An 18095-nucleotide genomic window follows, 5' to 3' on the forward strand; every position below is an offset into this window, starting at 1 on the left:
CAGAAGAAAATCATACACAAGTTTTGAATAACATGAGGATGAATCAATGATGACAGAATTTTTATTTTTCCGTGAACTATCCCTTTAAGGATTTCTATTGAAGTCATGACCTTTAGAATTCATTGCAAAGTCAAAATATAGGCTTTCAAATCATTGGTAGTGACAAGTGAACATTTAAACAGTTTTAATAATTTACTTAACTAATTTCAATCCCTTCATCATGATAGTTGACTCAAAGTGACTGACCGTACAAAAATGTTGACACATCTTGGGGGCTATAAGAATTTCCATTCATATACATGAATAGAAAACATGTCAGAGCCAGCTACTTTTGTCTTACACCATTTTTTGTCTCCTAACTGTTTCTTTTTAACCTCCCATTGCTTTGATATGACTATGGCTCAGTCAGTGGCATAACTTTGTGTCTAATTCTTTAGTCACACATAATAATTGTCCCTGAAGAACCAGGTCAGGGAGGAGCATTAAGACCAGCGGGGTGGTTCGTATAGTGGACGCTTCGCTGGTTGATTGATTTTAGCACCGATCTGGCCATAGCTCTTTGTTCTACCTGTCAACTCAACTTAGTTTCCTTTCACATCCACTAAGTGTTTAAGCGAATGATTGACGTCTCCGAACAGCAAGCACAAACATGAGCGAGAAGGTGCGGCAAGTTTTAATAATAAGACCAGCGAAACGTCAGTCGGTGTGTGTATACAAGTGAATCGATCAATGACTTCAAAAACAGTTCAAAAGCTGAGAAAGACTGAGAGCCCAAGGGTATAGCTCTGAATAGTGTTCCCACTGTTACATCATAATATATTTGGGCTTTGCTTTGCGCCTGTCTGGTGATGAGCTGTCAGCCAATCAAATGGAGCCGGGAAGCACCTCATTTGCTGGAAAGCCTCTTGTCTATTGGCAGGCAGGCGTGGAGGCCTGTTTCACAGGAACAAAACAACCATTTCTGTTATAGATGTAGTCATGATGATGTGTGATGAATTTAATGGCCTTATGTAACTCCTCAATGCAACGGTAAACGGATGAAGTACTTACGGACTAATAGGGTTATTTTAATAAAGCCAGTCAGACAAAACCCCGTGACTGTTTCCCATTGGTGGGTGTGGTTCAGTTACCTGTAAGACATCACTCATCCATACGAGTTCGGTTACATCCACTTGAAATGTGTGAATGTCATTGCATTATATAAAAACGTTTAGCGGATGTATATGACAGTCCTCTTCAAGTTAATGCAGGTGTAATAGCACAACAGCCAGGAGTGTAGTTCATCACATGACAACACAGTATTAAATCATTTAAAAAGTACAGTGTTTTTTCTTATTTCCTCATAAAAGCTGTGAATTTGGACATCCGAGGTTTTGGAAGGACAGCAACAATATATTTTTTGCTTTTGCTTAAAACGTGCTTTTGCTAACACCACACTGTTTGATTTTCCGTTATATAATGTAAAGACATTCGCATGTTTTTTAGCCATGACTAAAGTGTCCAAAGCACATTTCAATGCCTCATGTATTTTCTGAAAAAGAGAAAATCGACCTCACACCCAAGTCCTGCCTCGCAAATGTTCAGCAAGTGAATTTTTTTCTAAACGACCACGAGCCATCCAGCAGCAGTTAAATGTACAGACATGATGAGACAACGTGATCCACCTCCTGAGGGAAATGAGCATATTTGTTTGCCACACTAAATCATGCTTTTTACAATCTGCAACTTTTTATAGAAACCCAAATGGGCCCCTCGGTTGAGCTCCTGTGGCTCCAGAGCGTTTTACATGTCCACAGAGAGTGAATGAGCCCACGGGGACCACAGTGTCCGGAGAGAAAAACCACCCAGACCTCAGGAGATGCAGCAACTTCTACACTTCTGCGTTCTGAAATACAAAGACCAATTCCTCGCTATCACTGCAAATGACTTAGGGTTTGTAAACAATAGCTTTAGGCTTCACTAAATTATCCCCCGAGGTTCAGCTCAAGAGGTACAGTATATTTTTATTACCCCCATTAAAGACAAAGACACTGTTTATACATAAACACACATGACTGACTGATGAGATCATCGTCGACTCCACCTTTACAGTCCATATACATCACCCCGCCAGTCGTCATCTAGAACACATTTCTTAAAATAAACCTCGACATCTCTTTCTCAGCTAGACATACTCTCACATGTTCTCCATCTTTTCCGGTGGCGAGGAGCGGAAATTTCACTGCTTTTTCTAAAGCCCAAATGAGCACTTTAACGCCGACTGAGCGGTTGAAATAACAGCACTAGTGAAATGTCTCACATATTTCATAATCAGACGTAATATGCACGCGCACCTGCAATAACACGGGTCACACTGTATTGTGCACCCCAGTGGTATGCTTTTCACCAAACAGCCCCGGCCAACACCGCTTTACTGTAGCTCTTGTCTTCGGGCCTTGACTCTGCATCCCTGAACGCAGCTAAAATCTGGATTCAATCAGAATTCTACAGAGAGGAAGAAACAAGATAGACCTAAAACTAAACAGTCACACCTTTTAGTGAATAGGCAATTCAGTTAATGCTTTCAGCGCTTTTGGATGCTCTGTGTGGAAACACAAATGCGTGGAGATCTCGCCATTGCCAGGTGTTCATCTTAGTACCTTATTAAAAACACACACACTCATTACACCTACAACTTGGATACTAATCATAAAGTTTGTGTAGCCAGCAGCTGCTTTGAAAGAGACGCCATCCATTCTTTATTAAAGACATAACCGACACCTTTATCTTTATTATAGTAATATACAGTATTTACACTACTGAACTGAAGGACAGCTAATGACTTCCTGCAGTTTACTTGATAAATGATCCACCTACATGACCTTTTAACTATCAAAGAAAACATACCGGTGCAGTTGTTTGGTACCAACCGTTTGGATAGCCTAGAGCGGAAAAGGCAAATCTTTTACCTGCTCTCACATGCACCGTTGCTCAACGTACAGTAAAGGGTTTGGATTAAAATCCCATGGCTTCAATCTGTCATTAGGAGAAAAAAGCATGATGGAAGTTTTGAAAGAGAAAAAAAGGCAGAAAAGGCAGCCAAGAACAAAGATGAAGTGCACAGAGAGAAGACTGACTTTTGGGTTGTGTCAGAAGCCACCATGACATCATCATGTGCTAAACACAACTATTCCCACTTCAAAGGCTAAAGCTGGGGGTGGATCTGTTCTGTAAGACCAAACTTTATCCATCAGTGGCCTTGTAAAGATGTTAGACGGCAGAACGGGGCCAAATACTCAGTGGCCGTCAAGTGGCTGGCACAGAGCCGCTCTGCGCCACCGCGCCGGGCCAAACCAACTACGGAAAGTCCGGAGAGAGAGGTCTTTGACATGTAATGGGAAGACACCATTGATGGAGGTGTTGGTAATAGACGGAAGAAATTTGAGAGGTCTGGCTCTCCACCCCTGCCTAGGGTCTGGACCACAGGACGAGCGCAGCCATTCATTTTAATAACTGCACTTATTCTCTCCCCTGCCAGGAGCTATTACCGTAATTCACGCTCTCTGTACAGTACCTGGAGAGCTTTTGTGTGGTTTAAAAGAGGTTTGGATTTAAAGGTCTGGAAAAGTCCAGGGTTGAAACTTCTTGGAATGCTAAAACAGAATGAGGAGAGACCAACCAACAGAGTTACACCCAAGTTTATTTTTTATAGTGACCATGATATGGAGATGGTGAAAACAGTTTAAATTTGTCGTACGATGTTTCCACAAACTTGAAGCTTTGATGATACCTGAAGATAACGCACACAGTGCTTCAAATCACACCGTGGAGAGATAAAACAAGCGTTTATCCTATCCACGCTTGTGCAAACCCCTCTTTCCCATCCTGATCGCCTCCACTTAAGTTATGGCTTTCATAGCAGTCAGTAAAACACGTGACAGGTTAAGAACCACTTTGCATCTGCTTTATTGTTTACAATAAAGTCTCAACTTCAAGCGGTGGGGGGCACTAAATTTAACAGAAGATACACAAACCAGAAATAAAGAATGAGGGGAAAGTTATTGCGCTTATCTCAAAAAAGGAGAAAGAAAACAGGATAGCCTGCTGCTCAAATACCCTGGTAAAAATGCAAAGCAGTGTGGGAAACCTATGTGTAACGTTATGCAAAGCTGAGTGGGAGATAAGCGATGGCCGTTTACATAACGGCAACAGAAGAGTGTGACGGTACAGCTGTTCGCCGTTTAAAAACTGTCAGAAGCCGCCACAAATTACTCTCCCACAGGTGTCTGTTTGTTTTGGCTTTTGAAAGGGAGACTATTGGCGAACACTTTCTAGCTACTAGGCTGCGTGCGCAAAGAACAGCATGCTTATGGAAAATCTCTGAGCAGAGGAAGACAGTTGATGGAAATCAAGATTTATAGTGTCTTGGTCAATTAATAAGATAATAACCGATTAACACTCGGTTAACACTCGGTTTGTCTAACTCTAGTAATCTAGTAATTCAAACATCACTGTGTTTCCACTAAGCATTTGCATATAGAGAATAAAAACAGTGGAAACTGTTACACACATAAACACACGTTTACCCAGATATCTTAATACAACCACACTATTGTTCTCATATAAAGCTAAAGACAATCTTTACAAACTAATCCTAATCCATAACTCTTAAAGAAACATTTGCATAAAACACAAACACACGGAATTACATACACAATATAAATTCACAGGTTAGAAAAAATTGCATAATGTCTTGGGACAGTCTCCAAAATCAAATACCTTGTATGTCCTTGTTAACAGTTAACGTCACAACAGCACAAATCAGTCAAAAACACTGATTTAAAAAGCTGTTGTGAGGACAAGTTAAGCACATCCAACTGATCTCTCTAGTGTAGACTTGTGTCAGTATTCAATAATACCACTACATGATCATTTATTTATACAATATTGTTGTCGTTGGCCATTTAAAATACTAAATCATTTTTTCTGTATCTTACACAGTAGTGATACTATCATCTTTAGCAGTCTATAAATCATAATTTCATTACAAGTCAATCATAATTTAGTTGTGAAATAATTTGTTAATTTTAATGTTCATTCAATAATAATGTTCGTTTGGTTTCTTAAATGCTTCAAATACTTTTTTTTAAGTAGGTAAAACATTAAGAACAATGATAATGATGTAATAATATACCGCGATAATAAGTATACTGTGATAATATTATAATATCTAATCAATGTTTCAATAAGAGCCTAAACCCTGTATAAACACGCAAGGAGTGGCTGATTCAACCCTATTTTATCTCTTATAGCCACTCTGAACATTTGTGTCTGCAAAACCCCATACAACCTAGTTGTTAAGCATGCTTCCTTCATTTGTGTATTTGCATTTAGACTTTCTTTATTTCTAACCTGCTTTGTGAATGGGTTTTGCCCTGACACTGCGCTATTCAACTCCTGACCCACCCCTCAAATGCAGCATGAAGCTTTCCTTTGCTCCAATGCTCTCCGACAGTGCAGATGACTGACACGCTTAAAAGACAGTGTATAGCGTCCCAGCCCCTCCCCGCAGACTTCAGTGCCAGCGCAAGTCATTTAATTCATGCTCCCCCACCATCCCATATCTAGGCAAAACGTATTGTTAGCTCTGGCACAGTTTGAGCCTCCAATTATGAGCCGCTTTGCTGCTTCATTAAGTTGGAATAAAGAAGGAGCAAAGGCAGACTGAGAAAATCCAGACAATATTAGAGCTTTTTTGACTTGCTCTTTAAAGGGTTAATATTTGGAACGCTGACACATGATTGGTTGTGCCTTTGCAGAAGGCAGAGCATGGTTGTTGTTTTTCTAGGTGCAGTGGCATCTTACCAGGCACACCCACCATGCAGTCAGGTGAGATCATAGGTGTGCTTCAATGAGAGCGCGATGAGGGAAGAGTTAGCAAGTCATATTTGAGGGATTTGAGGTGACGCATAATTGCCCTAGATAGCTGCAAGGGGTTTTGTCAGTCTACAAAAAGGGGCGGGAAACTTTAGAAAAGAAAGACACCACAGAAGCTTTGTAAGGATATTTGACACCAGCATTCAAGTGCATTTTGAGGATTACGTGCAGAAAGAAATTCAAATGTAAATACTGTATGTAACATTGAGGTCTTAAACACACATTAAAATATTGTGTAATCCAGCCCAAAAACAGCAAAATAGCCTCATCTTTAAAAAAACATATTCATATTCATACTGTAGAATAACCTGCAGATTTTAATGCACAATCGGATATGAGCTGAGCAGGATAAAACATTTAAACACAAGGAAGACTTTCAAACTTTTTAACAAATTCCAAGAAGCTGGAATTTCAACAGCAATGAAACAGTAACATGAAACAGACACATCAGAGAAACCATGTTGTCTTATCAAAAGACATGCAATGTGATGCGAACAGTTGTCATAAATACAAAAATAAAAAAAAACGTATTGTTATTAGCCTACACAAAAAATGTAACACAGTTATGGTGAGCGTAATAAAATTATGCTAGCTCTTTTATTCATACTTAAACCATATTGATGTTTTATGATTTTACCATTGTAGCAATGTTTTTGGTGGAAACTAACCTTGACAAATGAGTTCCAAATGTATTTTCTGCTGTGGTGATATAACGCCATCTAGTGGTAAACAGGCAACATCACATAAACTAATTAAACATGCATACAGTCCAACAAAAACAAGTTAGCTAATTGTCACCGTTAATTAAATAAATAAAATGCTTCGTCGGATGGATTTCAGTGGACTTAAGCAACTTTAACATAATTTAGGAAATGTCTATGATGTGCTGGTAGGCTAGATGTGTAGAGGACGCACAATAAAGAAAAAGGAAGAAATGTAACGTGAGTATAGTAACTGTTAGGCTCGGAGCCGTTGACAGTAGATTCTTGTAGCTGTACTTCGAATATGGGTTATTTTAGCTATAAACATCCCAGGTAGTCCTAACTATCAAACGAGCCCTCTGGTGATGGACAAGATAAATAAAAGCGAACAAATGTATTCTCCATCTGACGTTAGTTTAGCTATGTTCTTCTACGTACCTAAGATCCATTAAAGATTTCTGTGAGAGATGACTGTGTGTTTGTAAGTTACTCGGCAACTTTTGTGTCATTTATAATTTGTTCATTCATTTCTGAATGAACGAGGCTATACTTTAAAACTTCATTACTCAGTTCAGTTGCTAGATGACACAATGCTGTTTAATTATTAACAAACGAAGCTCAATCAGTGAAGTTCTATATAAGATTTAAACCAGCAGGCTTCTGCTAGCCTACTCTCGGCGCTTTCTGGCGGTCAGAGAGCAGTAGGGTTGCCAGATATTACTAACAAAACCATCCCACGGGTCTGGCCAAACTAGCCTAATGACCCCACTTTAATTACCGAAATTCAAAGTATGTTAATCCCATACTTAAAATACATATTTACAGTCAAGGTTATGCAATAGCCTACACACAATTTCTTCTTGATAATTACTGTAAAGTAAAAACAACAAACACATAAACAATCATAAACACTCTCTTTTTCCGTTAATAACTTTGTCTAACCTTAAAAAAGACACACGATGAATCAACTAAATCTTTCCACAAAAACAACGATAAATGTAGCCCAATTCCTCTGGCAAAACAGCGAACCTGGCAACCCTGGATGGTGTGCTCCCTCTGAACTGACTGTAGATAAACTACCGAAATTGTCTTAATAAACGCGCAGCTCTCGTTTTGTTGCGGGCCAGTTGAATGTATAAAATATTGCGAAATATAAATACTAAATAGCTATTAAAACTGTGTTTAAAACGAGATCTGAATTATCATATCATCTTGTGCATATGCAACATAATCACAACAGTCAAATCCTGAGATCGGTAGATTATGTGACCTTGAACTTCTTATATTCTTCTTCTTGAACTTCTTATAGGATGCTGTCTTTTCGCTGTTTTTTGGTGTCATTCTGCAGCTTCAGTTAAAGGTTGTCAATATACATTTTGGGCATTTTATCTTCACAATTGTTTGTCAGAATCATTTTTCAAATGATATAATAATATTAAGTTAATAGCTTCTTTAGTTGTTTTTACTTGTACAAGTGGTTTTTCTGACTTCCTCACAGTAACAAGATTCGTATCAGAAACATTCTTAGTTTAGTGACATTTATAAACACTAAGAATCATACATGCTATTAACTTGAAATTAATATGAACAAATGCTGTATAAATATTGTTTACTGTTTTTTATGTTAGCTGGTGCATTAACTAATGTTAACGAATACATTAGTAGGCCTACTGTAAAGTGCTACCAAACAATAATCTGAATGTGAAACTATCACTGTTTTAATGAACTAAAAATACACTGTAGAATTGTGTGAGGTGTTACCACATTTGAAATTCAACTTCCAGTTGTACTGTAAATGATGTTATCTTTGCCTGAATGCAGGATTGAATAGAAGGGTCGACAAAAGTACTGCAGTGAATAATATCTCCATAACTTACAAACAGATGTTCATACTGTTTGGTCTGTCAGTGTGTTGACTGATCTGTATTATACAGAGGATGATTACAGTGTAGAAATGGTGCACTGCTGACAAACAGTCACACAAAATGTCAAGGGTACAAAAAAGATCTGTCCATCATCACTTGATAATAGTTTAAAACATATGCGCAAAACTCTGTGACTGCTCAATGAACTCGTTCAAAGCTTTGTGAATATGAATGAATGAATGTTATTTTTACAGCTTTTGTTCAAGTCTAAAACATAGACAAAACAGGTCTGATATGAGTGCAGAAGATACTACCGTCATTTTATCTTAACAAATGTCCCTATTGCATGTGTACTGCTTGAGTAATGAACACAATTGCTTGACAAATAAAAGCATTCATTCCTTTATTCGGACGTAGTGTGAAATGGATCAGACAAATGTGATTTAGATGGTTAAATACAGTTTTTTTTTGTTTGGTCAGCAGCATCAACCAATACAGATGTTCAACAAAGCTTTCTGGCAAGTCTGTAACTATTACCATGCTGTTATCAAGTCATTGAGGGTAATATTGACATTTTCAAATATGGACATACTATTTTTTTCACGACATGAGAGACTATACATATACGTAATGTGGAAGTGAATTAAATAACATAGACATTCCTGAGGTCAGTGAACCTGTCTGTATTGTTACAGTATCATCAGATATCTCAAAATGACCAGTTCACTTCATTTACACATCTAATCCTAACACACCCTCTCCAGTGTAATGATGTGATACTGTTTAAGCAATCTATGTAAAAGCAATACAGTACTCCTTCATTATGTGATAATGCCCATGAGAAAATTTTAAAAATGGAAGAAACGAATTTTACAGATCTCGGTATTTGAAAATGCGGAAGACGGCTTTCATGCATGTTCAAGCACTGATGCACTTTTTTTTACGGTATAAAAACACTAAATTCAAGTAGAAGGCATTGCTTTAGGGTATACAGTGTATATGACGAGTTTGGTTCCAAAATGAGATTTTCAAAAATCATGTTTTTTTATTGTCCATTCCAATCAATATCAATCAAACTGCTGTTGGTTTGTTTTGATTTAAATGACTCAAAACATACAGCCAACTAACACAATAAAACACAATAAAAACACAATAACATAATAAAAAACATGATTTTTGAATGATGGTTCTCATTTTGGAACCAAACTCTTCATATGTATATATATACAATGCAATATTTGAAGTATTTTCATAACGCTCCTTAACTACATAGATATTAATAAATATCACAAACTAACGTTCGAAAGGTAAGCTTTTATCCTAACAATTATTTGCTTTTGATACTAAATGCACATCATGGACACTGCTCGTATATTCATGCTTTTTAAAAGCATTTGATATATTTCTTTTCATCCCTCTACAAGTGTCGTCTGTGTTCCTGTTTCTTCACGTAATTCAGATGACATAGCCTCAAAGGAACACGAGTCATTTTGTTTATGTCTCCTCCCAGAGTTTCTGGAGTGGATGAACTGGTTTGGTAGGGACGGTGTGGTACAGGCATAGGTGGAGGGTTATTTGTTTGTCACCGGACGCCACTCCCACTAACAACAAACCTTTATGAGAACTCGCCGATGCCCAAATCGAGGGCAGTGTATGTTGGGGCGCTAGTCTGGCAAACAAATGTTCCTCCACGTAAGCCGGCTGTACAAAAGATTATCACAGTCCAATTGTCTCTATGCCAGCTGTGTCCAAACGACTCTCCCCCCGGAAGCAGGTGGGCGAGAGATAGAGATGTGTGGATAGAGTTGTGGGTGTTGGGAGAGTGTCAGAGACGACTTATCTTTCTGATGTGCAAAGGGGCTGGACAATGTGGCTTCAATCCATCTTTACGTACCCATTGGAGCTGGTTGCTCCTGCTCTGGCTCCTCTTTCTCTTTTTCCCCTTCCTTGCTCTTCCGCCCGGCAGGGTTCGGCAGCCTCGTCGAAGTGCAACCGCAGCGTGTTGCGTATCACCAGGCGCTCGACGATAAAGGATGCGCAGAACCAGGGCACAGCGTACTCTGCTGTGATCAGGCCCATGAAATTATATTTAAACTCAGAGTAGTCCCAGGGACAGGCATTAAACTGCTTTAGCAGCAGACCTGTACCAAACTCCCACAGGTAAGTCCACAATGTGTAAATGATGCAGCGGAGCAGGACGTTGCAGCGGCCCCGCAGACAAAGGTACATGCGCTCTACGATCAAGATGCACGTTCCATAGATGAAGAGCGCCCATACGCTCGTAACGCCAGGAAACTTCCAGTTGCGGTTGACCACAAACTCCCATGCGGCCGTGAACATGACTTCACAAAAGTAGCCGTGGATGGCATACAGGTACCACCGGGAGAGGGCTGTAAGTGGTTTGGGTGTCGATGTGGTTGCCATAGTTACCATCTTCCTTCTTTTCTTTTGATGTGTGATGTTGTTAAACTTCGGGGAGTAAAGAAAAAAGTGGGTTACAAATCCATTTATTCTGCATTTTTGTGTATTCTGCATTTTTGTGTAAATGTCTCTTGGCAAGAAAGAAACGTTGAACTTTGTAGTACTATTATTAAAATGTATTTCTGGTTCAAAACATAGCATGGAAATGAAGGATGTGCTCAAAACTGGACATTTTGTCACGTTTTTGTCCATTTATGTCTCCATGCATAAAGTACTACACTGCGGAAATAATAAGACATAGACAAACAGACAGTACTGCCACGTAACAACAGATAATACGATTTAGTATTTACTAATTCAACTCATATAATAGCTTTTAAGAATGTGTCACTTGAGGACATGAGGCTCAAGGGTAAGAGAAAAATACCTGATCTTAATCACAGGTACATTAACACATAAACACGTTTTTCGGTGATCCACTCAAAATAAAGTATTATGTGCCAGAGGAACTGACTGTATTTATGAATAATGTCAGAATAACTTTAGAGAAGGCTGATCAATTCTGAGGCAATTATGACTGTTCAGATATTCTGTTTCTGGTTAAATTGAATTAGTGGCGAGTATGATTTTATTATGGGCTATTAATGACACTTTGGTGACTTTCCATTTAGCAGCTGTTTTTCATTGGCTAAAGCTGCTTACAGTACACTAACTGTAGGGACAACCAGCTGGAAGCATACGGAGGTTAAATGATTTGCTCTAAAGGCATCATGGGAACTCTATGAATCTTATGAAGCAGATCAATATTTTCGATATTTTATTTTGAAGGACACTCATAAATATGTTTACTGCTCATTACCATAATGCATTCTGTTGTTTTAGTATGCAGATCATTTTCACTCCTAATTCTCAGAACTGTAATGCAGTAATTAATTACTGTGTCACAATGAAACGATAATGGTTAGCTAATACTTTCTCTGATTCAATATGATGATGAGAACTACAATATTTTTTTCTTTTACTTCATGGTATCATAAAAAGGGGGTGTTGCTTGGACATCTTTCATTTTTTTATTATATTCTCTTTTTTCTACATTTTCTTAAAGGGTTACGTGAGAATCACCCAAGTAACTCCTGGGATCCACTGCACAACATTAACCACAAATATCCTGTCACACTTAAAATAGACCTGCACTAATGGGATTTACTGTTACTGGTGAGGATTCAGGAGTGAAGAGTTTGTGAAGGGAAACAGAAGAGGGGGAAATTCCTCTTACAGACGGTTTCATCTTGACAACATAAACAAACGTTGCTGCGCATGCGCACTTTTGTGACACCAATTTAACTTCTGGTACACATTCACAAACAATGGAGGGCCTGTAGATTATATCTGATAACAATCAAAAGAAACAGAAAAGAACTGTTACTTGGCTAAACTTGTCTCTCCAATTTTTTGAATTTAGACTCCGATACCAAGCTCAACCGCTAGATGTCAATGTACCATACGGTTTATTCAAATGCGACCAAACTACAGCACCCATTCACAAATTGTTTATTTAATAAAATTATTGTACAGTAAAATAATAATACAAATTAATATTAACATAAATAAAATATAAATAGTTATTAGAATATATTATTAGACACTAGCCAAACACAAACTGGAAGTTACCTGGGGTCAGGCGTATAAAAGAAGAAAAAAGAATTACACTTAATAAAACGGCCTGCTTTTACAACAGAATGCATAACATATGCACTGATTTCTTGCATCCAGACAACCTCTACCTGCACTAGAATAGTCAGTTTGTGCCATTAACCAGGGTCAGTCATCTCATTGAAGCCTTAATAAAAACTAAGGTTCAGGACAAGTAAATGTTTAACTGTCTATCTCACAGTAAAATGAAAATGTATGATGCTACAAATCCCTTAAAATAATCAAACAATCTATATTAACAAAAAAGAAATACACAGAAAAGTATGAAAGTGCAACAATAGCATGCATAATAGTGCTAATGTAATGTCTTAACATAATAATGCTGTGACAATAGGGTTGTTTCTATTTAAATAGTTCTGTTTACACAATTAGTATAAGGGGGTCCCTGCTCCATGCCTCTCTCATCTAAGGGGTCCTTGCCCCGAAAAACGTTGAAGACCCCCCTGGTCTATACTGTAAACAACTGTAACATTTTTGCTGATTTCACCCAACCTGCTGTCTGGAAGAGTCAACGCACACTCAGCTCCGTCTGTTTGGGTCCGGGGAGTGCAGGACTTCCAAGCTTTGCTGCTGGGTTGTTGTGCTATCATGTACTGAAATTACATTTAATGCACATTAATACATGTTGCAATTTTATAGATAAATCATATTAGTATACATGTAAAACACATATGTAGATTAAGGATGAGCCGATATGTCAATTTTGGCTGATAACGATCGATAACTGATAATTCTTTAACAGTGGAAGCCGATAACCGATATATTGGCCGATATACAGTTTGTAAATATTGTTCGTATAATTTACACATTCGTAAATATCTACATACTGTACCTACATCAACAATGTTTTACTAAGTAATTACTAATAGCAGAAAGTGAATGATCATGACAGAAAGACAGTACTGTCCTGGATTTTAATTGTGAGCAGCGTGCACTTGGAAGTGGTTATGACTTTAATAACCGATAAGACTAAAAATGACCATTCATCGGCCAATACCGATATGGACGATAATATCTCGTGCATCCCTAATGTAGATATGTATTGATAAAAAAAATAGAAATGAGTCCCATATTTACATTGTACTGTAATATACTATAAACACTATAAAAATGTTTTCACATATCGTCACTGTTGCCTGAAACCTTGTATCTAATATTTTCATAATTTTCATAAATCATTACTATTGGTCAACCTTCATGTTTGTCACTGGGTCTTGCAAATATTTAAACAATGAAAAATGACTGTAAATAGCTTGTCAACTTTGACAACACAGTGTTGAATGATTGAAAAATGTATGTTTTTCCTGTAAAGTGGCAGTTTTGGAGAAAGCCTATGATCTTTCAGTCTGACAGTCTGACAGCGACGATATGTAAAATTTCCTACCAACAATTTGAATTCCTGCATCAAAATATGAATACAAAAAAAAACAGTTCTTTGCTTCAGGTTAGCATATATACTTTCTAATTTATACCTAGAACAAAATGTCAGAATTTGAAATATAAAATCACATTATCTATGTATTAAATTTCTGTAGGGGTTCTCAAACTCAAAAGTATTATAAATAACACAGGATAAAAATGTCATCCTCCAAAAGTTTTATCAATACAACAGTATGAGAGCACGGGTGCACTCTGCTAAAAGGTTGATATTCTTCACTCTAATGGAAAAGCCATTATGAAATATTAATCTATGCATTGAGATAAGACAGCTCTTATCCCACAATAAAAGGGACAAGTGCCCAGCCATCCATAAAGATAAAGAAGTGTTCGATGCTGAGCTCCATGTTATGGTGATTACATGTTGCGCTCGTATCCCATCACCCCCTTCGCTGGCCTTGCAGTCAGCATTGCTATTGATCGCCCCTGTCAAACCTCTATTGACCTTCTCAGGAACCTAGACAGACCAGTAACTCATGTCAGCCTGGGCATCACTTGGACAGACAAGCTCAGACGCACATCAGCATCAAAGTAAATTTGGTGAACTTGCCATTTTTAACCCAAAATCTCATTACTGTAATGTGAAATTAAAGATTTATTATTTTAAATGTAAAGTATGTTTGAAAAGTACAGAAATGAGAGCCAAACGAGTACATAACTGTCATACAAATAATGTAACAATGGCTTGATCTTCTTTAAGCAAAACAAACATTTTAGGATGAAATATGATCTGGACATGTCTTTGTGATTCATCCCTTAATGTCTCAATAAAGACGCTAATTAAAAAAGTGCATGAATGGTAAAACAAGGTACTACACCAGAAGTACCCTTTCATCTGCGTACACAATGAAACCGAATATCACACATAAAAGGTTAAACTATCCAAACTGTTTTGTTCACAATGTCCTTCTTTTGTCAACAGCACTATACACCTGGCAGGCATGTCATCGACAGAGACAATATTTTAGAACGTCCTTCTCTGCGGCACTGGAATGACTGGCTTAGATTCATTCTTGTTGCCGCTATTTCTAGAGGTGACTGATGTGAGCTCTGGTCTCCTGCCATGAGTTCACTCTGCACAAATATAAATGGCAATGGATCAATAGCGCACCCGGTTCAGTTACTCCTAAACAACATCTTGGCACCAGCCCGCACACAACCTTTATTCTTTAAATCAGGTCTGCATGGTCCCAATGAGCCTCCAAAGAGCTGTTAGGTGATTATCAGATTTCAGATGGAGGTGGAAGCTGTTTCTTTCAAGGCTTTAGCATTAGATGGAAAAATAATCTTGGGTTTCACCAACGAGAGCTTGTTTAGTTTGTTTCATGGGGCAAAAATGAAATAAAATGCACAACAGTAGTAAAAAAGATGTAGATGGTGAGTAGGGATTTGAAAGTAAAAGGTTAGCAAGACGTTAGATTTCCTACGGTCTACAAGTATTCTGAATGCATTTAATGTATCATTCCAACTGAGACAAAATATGAGAGTATTGAAAAGAGCACCCAATCTAGAAATGTGAAGATGCAGGTACACTTAACAAATGTCTAGTATGTGTTCTAATTCACATACTATCCACCCTAAGTAGTATCTGATATTAGAATTCGTATGTTCTAATTATAGTGTCTTTAAAAAGTATACCTAAAGGGACAGTTTACCCAAAAATGAAAATTATTTCATCATCTCTACTCACCCACTTGTCATTATCTGTCCTCCACAGAACACAGAAAAAGATATTTCGAAGAACCTAATCAACCAAACAATACTGGCCCCTGTTGACTTCCATTGCATTGACAGAAACCACTGATACATTTCGCAAAACACCTTTTTTATTAATCGGCAGAACAAAGAAAGACATTCATGTTTTGAACAACGTGAGGGTGAATAAATAATGGCAATTTTTATTTTTGGGTGAACTATCACTTTAAAGTACCCGGATGATCTAATAAATGATGCTTCACTAAATGAATACATTCAATTATAAAGTAAAAATTACATAGAAATAATTAATGAATAAATAAATGCTTAAATGCCAAGAAGTTATATTTTGATGTGTGTGATTGTCAAGAAAGGTCACTTCCGTTCAGTGAGTATATCCCAATAATTTTAAACTAAAATGTATATATATCATAACAAAAATATATATATTTTATGTCATGGACATAACATTTTAGGTTTTTAGCAAATTTGCCCCATGAAAAAATTATTAGACCAAAATAAAAATAACTGTGATATTTTGATATTATAATATACTATGGCATAAAAACATATTGACAAGGTATTTTGTGGTATTATAGCACATATAAGTCTCATATATATACAATATTTTACTTGATACAGAGCAGCCTTAACATATCGCCTCAGTTTTTACTTTCAAAGGACCCCTAGAAAATCCTAAAGCCTCAAAACTGCCCAGCAAATGGGTCATTGCCAAAAGATTAGCAGCTATTGAGTCTTAATTATGATGTTTAGTCACATGACTGCAGCAAGCCTGACACGGCAAGACTTTCTGACGCTGACACAAAGAATTCTCTACTCACCATAATAAAACCAAAATCTATCATAATGACATGTTTTTAAATTCCTATTTGGAGAAGATTGAGATGCGTATTTAATGGAGCGGTGCTTATCTGCCACCCTAAATCTCCAGTTTTAATCAACAGAGCTTTGAGTCTCTTTGATGTCACTCTGCTGATGGAAGTGGGGCTTCAGCTTAGCTTTATGAAATATGAGAGCGTCATAAATATAGACCCGTCCAAACTATCCCTGAATGACTTCTTAAAGGGCACGCTATCCTATTTATTACACGTTATTCTGTTTTATATGAGCAAGCGACTAAGGTGTGAGATCAAATGGGTCTGATTCTAGACAATGTCCCATACCTGTTATAGCATGGGAAGTCGTTTGGTCCGTTTTAATAAGAAACTGTCGAGTGTCGTCTAATGTAAGGTGGAAACGACTCGATGCTGGTTTAGCATATCAAATATTAATGTAAATACGCGTTGCTTTGGGATGTGTAAACGTGATGGTGTTTCGCGTGCGACCAAATATACCGCAGTCGTGACAGCGGAGTCTGTCGGATGCGCAGCGCGTGCCTCCATGATATCCGACTACCGCAGCGCTGCGCCGGATGCGCAGACACCGCACACACAGCTGCGACAACGTACAAACTAAAGCTACAAAATATCACTCATTATGATACAACGACGAGCAAATTATTGTTTTAGATCGGAGTAAGTTACCTTAAAACTATTTATCGTTACATAAAGTTTCTTTCGTTTACCCGTCGTATAAGAAACAATCGTGACAGCCCGGCTAGTTAGTTTTAACGAAGTTTAATATATAACAACGCAAATATATTAGCACGGGACACAGCGTGATGATGGAGATCCCAACGATGACTTCCTCTTTGATGTTCATACAAACTGTCCGAAAACAGTCTATAACCGAGAAAACGTTTACAAAACACTCGCACATCAAGTTGGGACAGAAAATGAACGAGACGGTTCGCTCTGACCCGTTTTTTTCGGGATAGCCCGTGGAGGAAACCCGTGTGGGATTGATGAAACATAACAGCCGGTGAGACTTACCGTGTTATTCCTCCTCCGCCGCCGTAGATGTAGACAAGCCGTGCATCATTTTGCTTTTTAAACAAAATAATTACACTGAGAATCGTTGCACCGGTTGCACGTATGTGTGCATTTGCGTCGGTCTCCGTATCCTCCAGCCGCTGTCCGGTGATAAGTGACATTTTACTCCACTGCAGCAGTAATAGCACATGCTCAGATCCCGGCTGCCGCTCAAAAACTACCGAGCCACCTACCTCAACAACATTTTGACCGTCAAGTCGGCATAGCTCACACGCGCCTCAGCTGACGGAGGCTGATGCGGTAGTCAAAGGAGATGCACGCGCATCTGATGCCCGAGAATGCTGCCTGAGTAGGCAGCTTGTGTGGTATTGAAGACGCAGCCGGAGACCCGGATCAAGAGCTCACTGTTAACCGTTTCACTGCTTTCTTCATCCGAATGTATTCGGTACCTCATA

General features: G+C 38.1%; 1 protein-coding gene across 2 annotated transcripts; it reads right to left on the reverse strand.

The window, feature by feature from the left end:
- Window positions 1-8877: 8877 nt before the first annotated feature.
- Window positions 8878-17933, reverse strand: tmem229b (transmembrane protein 229B). 2 transcript variants are annotated; one of them, XM_057343634.1, is made up of 3 exons: window positions 17641-17906; window positions 13109-13209; window positions 8878-10951 (listed from the first exon to the last, which is right to left on the reverse strand). In XM_057343634.1, the coding sequence occupies exon 3, from the start codon at window positions 10913-10915 to the stop codon at window positions 10358-10360; it is 558 nt and encodes a 185-aa protein (XP_057199617.1). In that variant the 5' UTR covers window positions 10916-10951; window positions 13109-13209; window positions 17641-17906; the 3' UTR covers window positions 8878-10357. The 2 variants fall into 2 exon arrangements, with proteins under 2 accessions (XP_057199617.1, XP_057199618.1); XM_057343635.1 differs by lacking the exon at window positions 13109-13209 and having other exon boundaries at window positions 17641-17933.
- Between the last annotated feature and the right edge of the window lie 162 nt (window positions 17934-18095).

Source organism: Triplophysa rosa, linkage group LG10, assembly GCF_024868665.1.
Source record: "Triplophysa rosa linkage group LG10, Trosa_1v2, whole genome shotgun sequence".
Taxonomy (NCBI): domain Eukaryota; kingdom Metazoa; phylum Chordata; class Actinopteri; order Cypriniformes; family Nemacheilidae; genus Triplophysa; species Triplophysa rosa.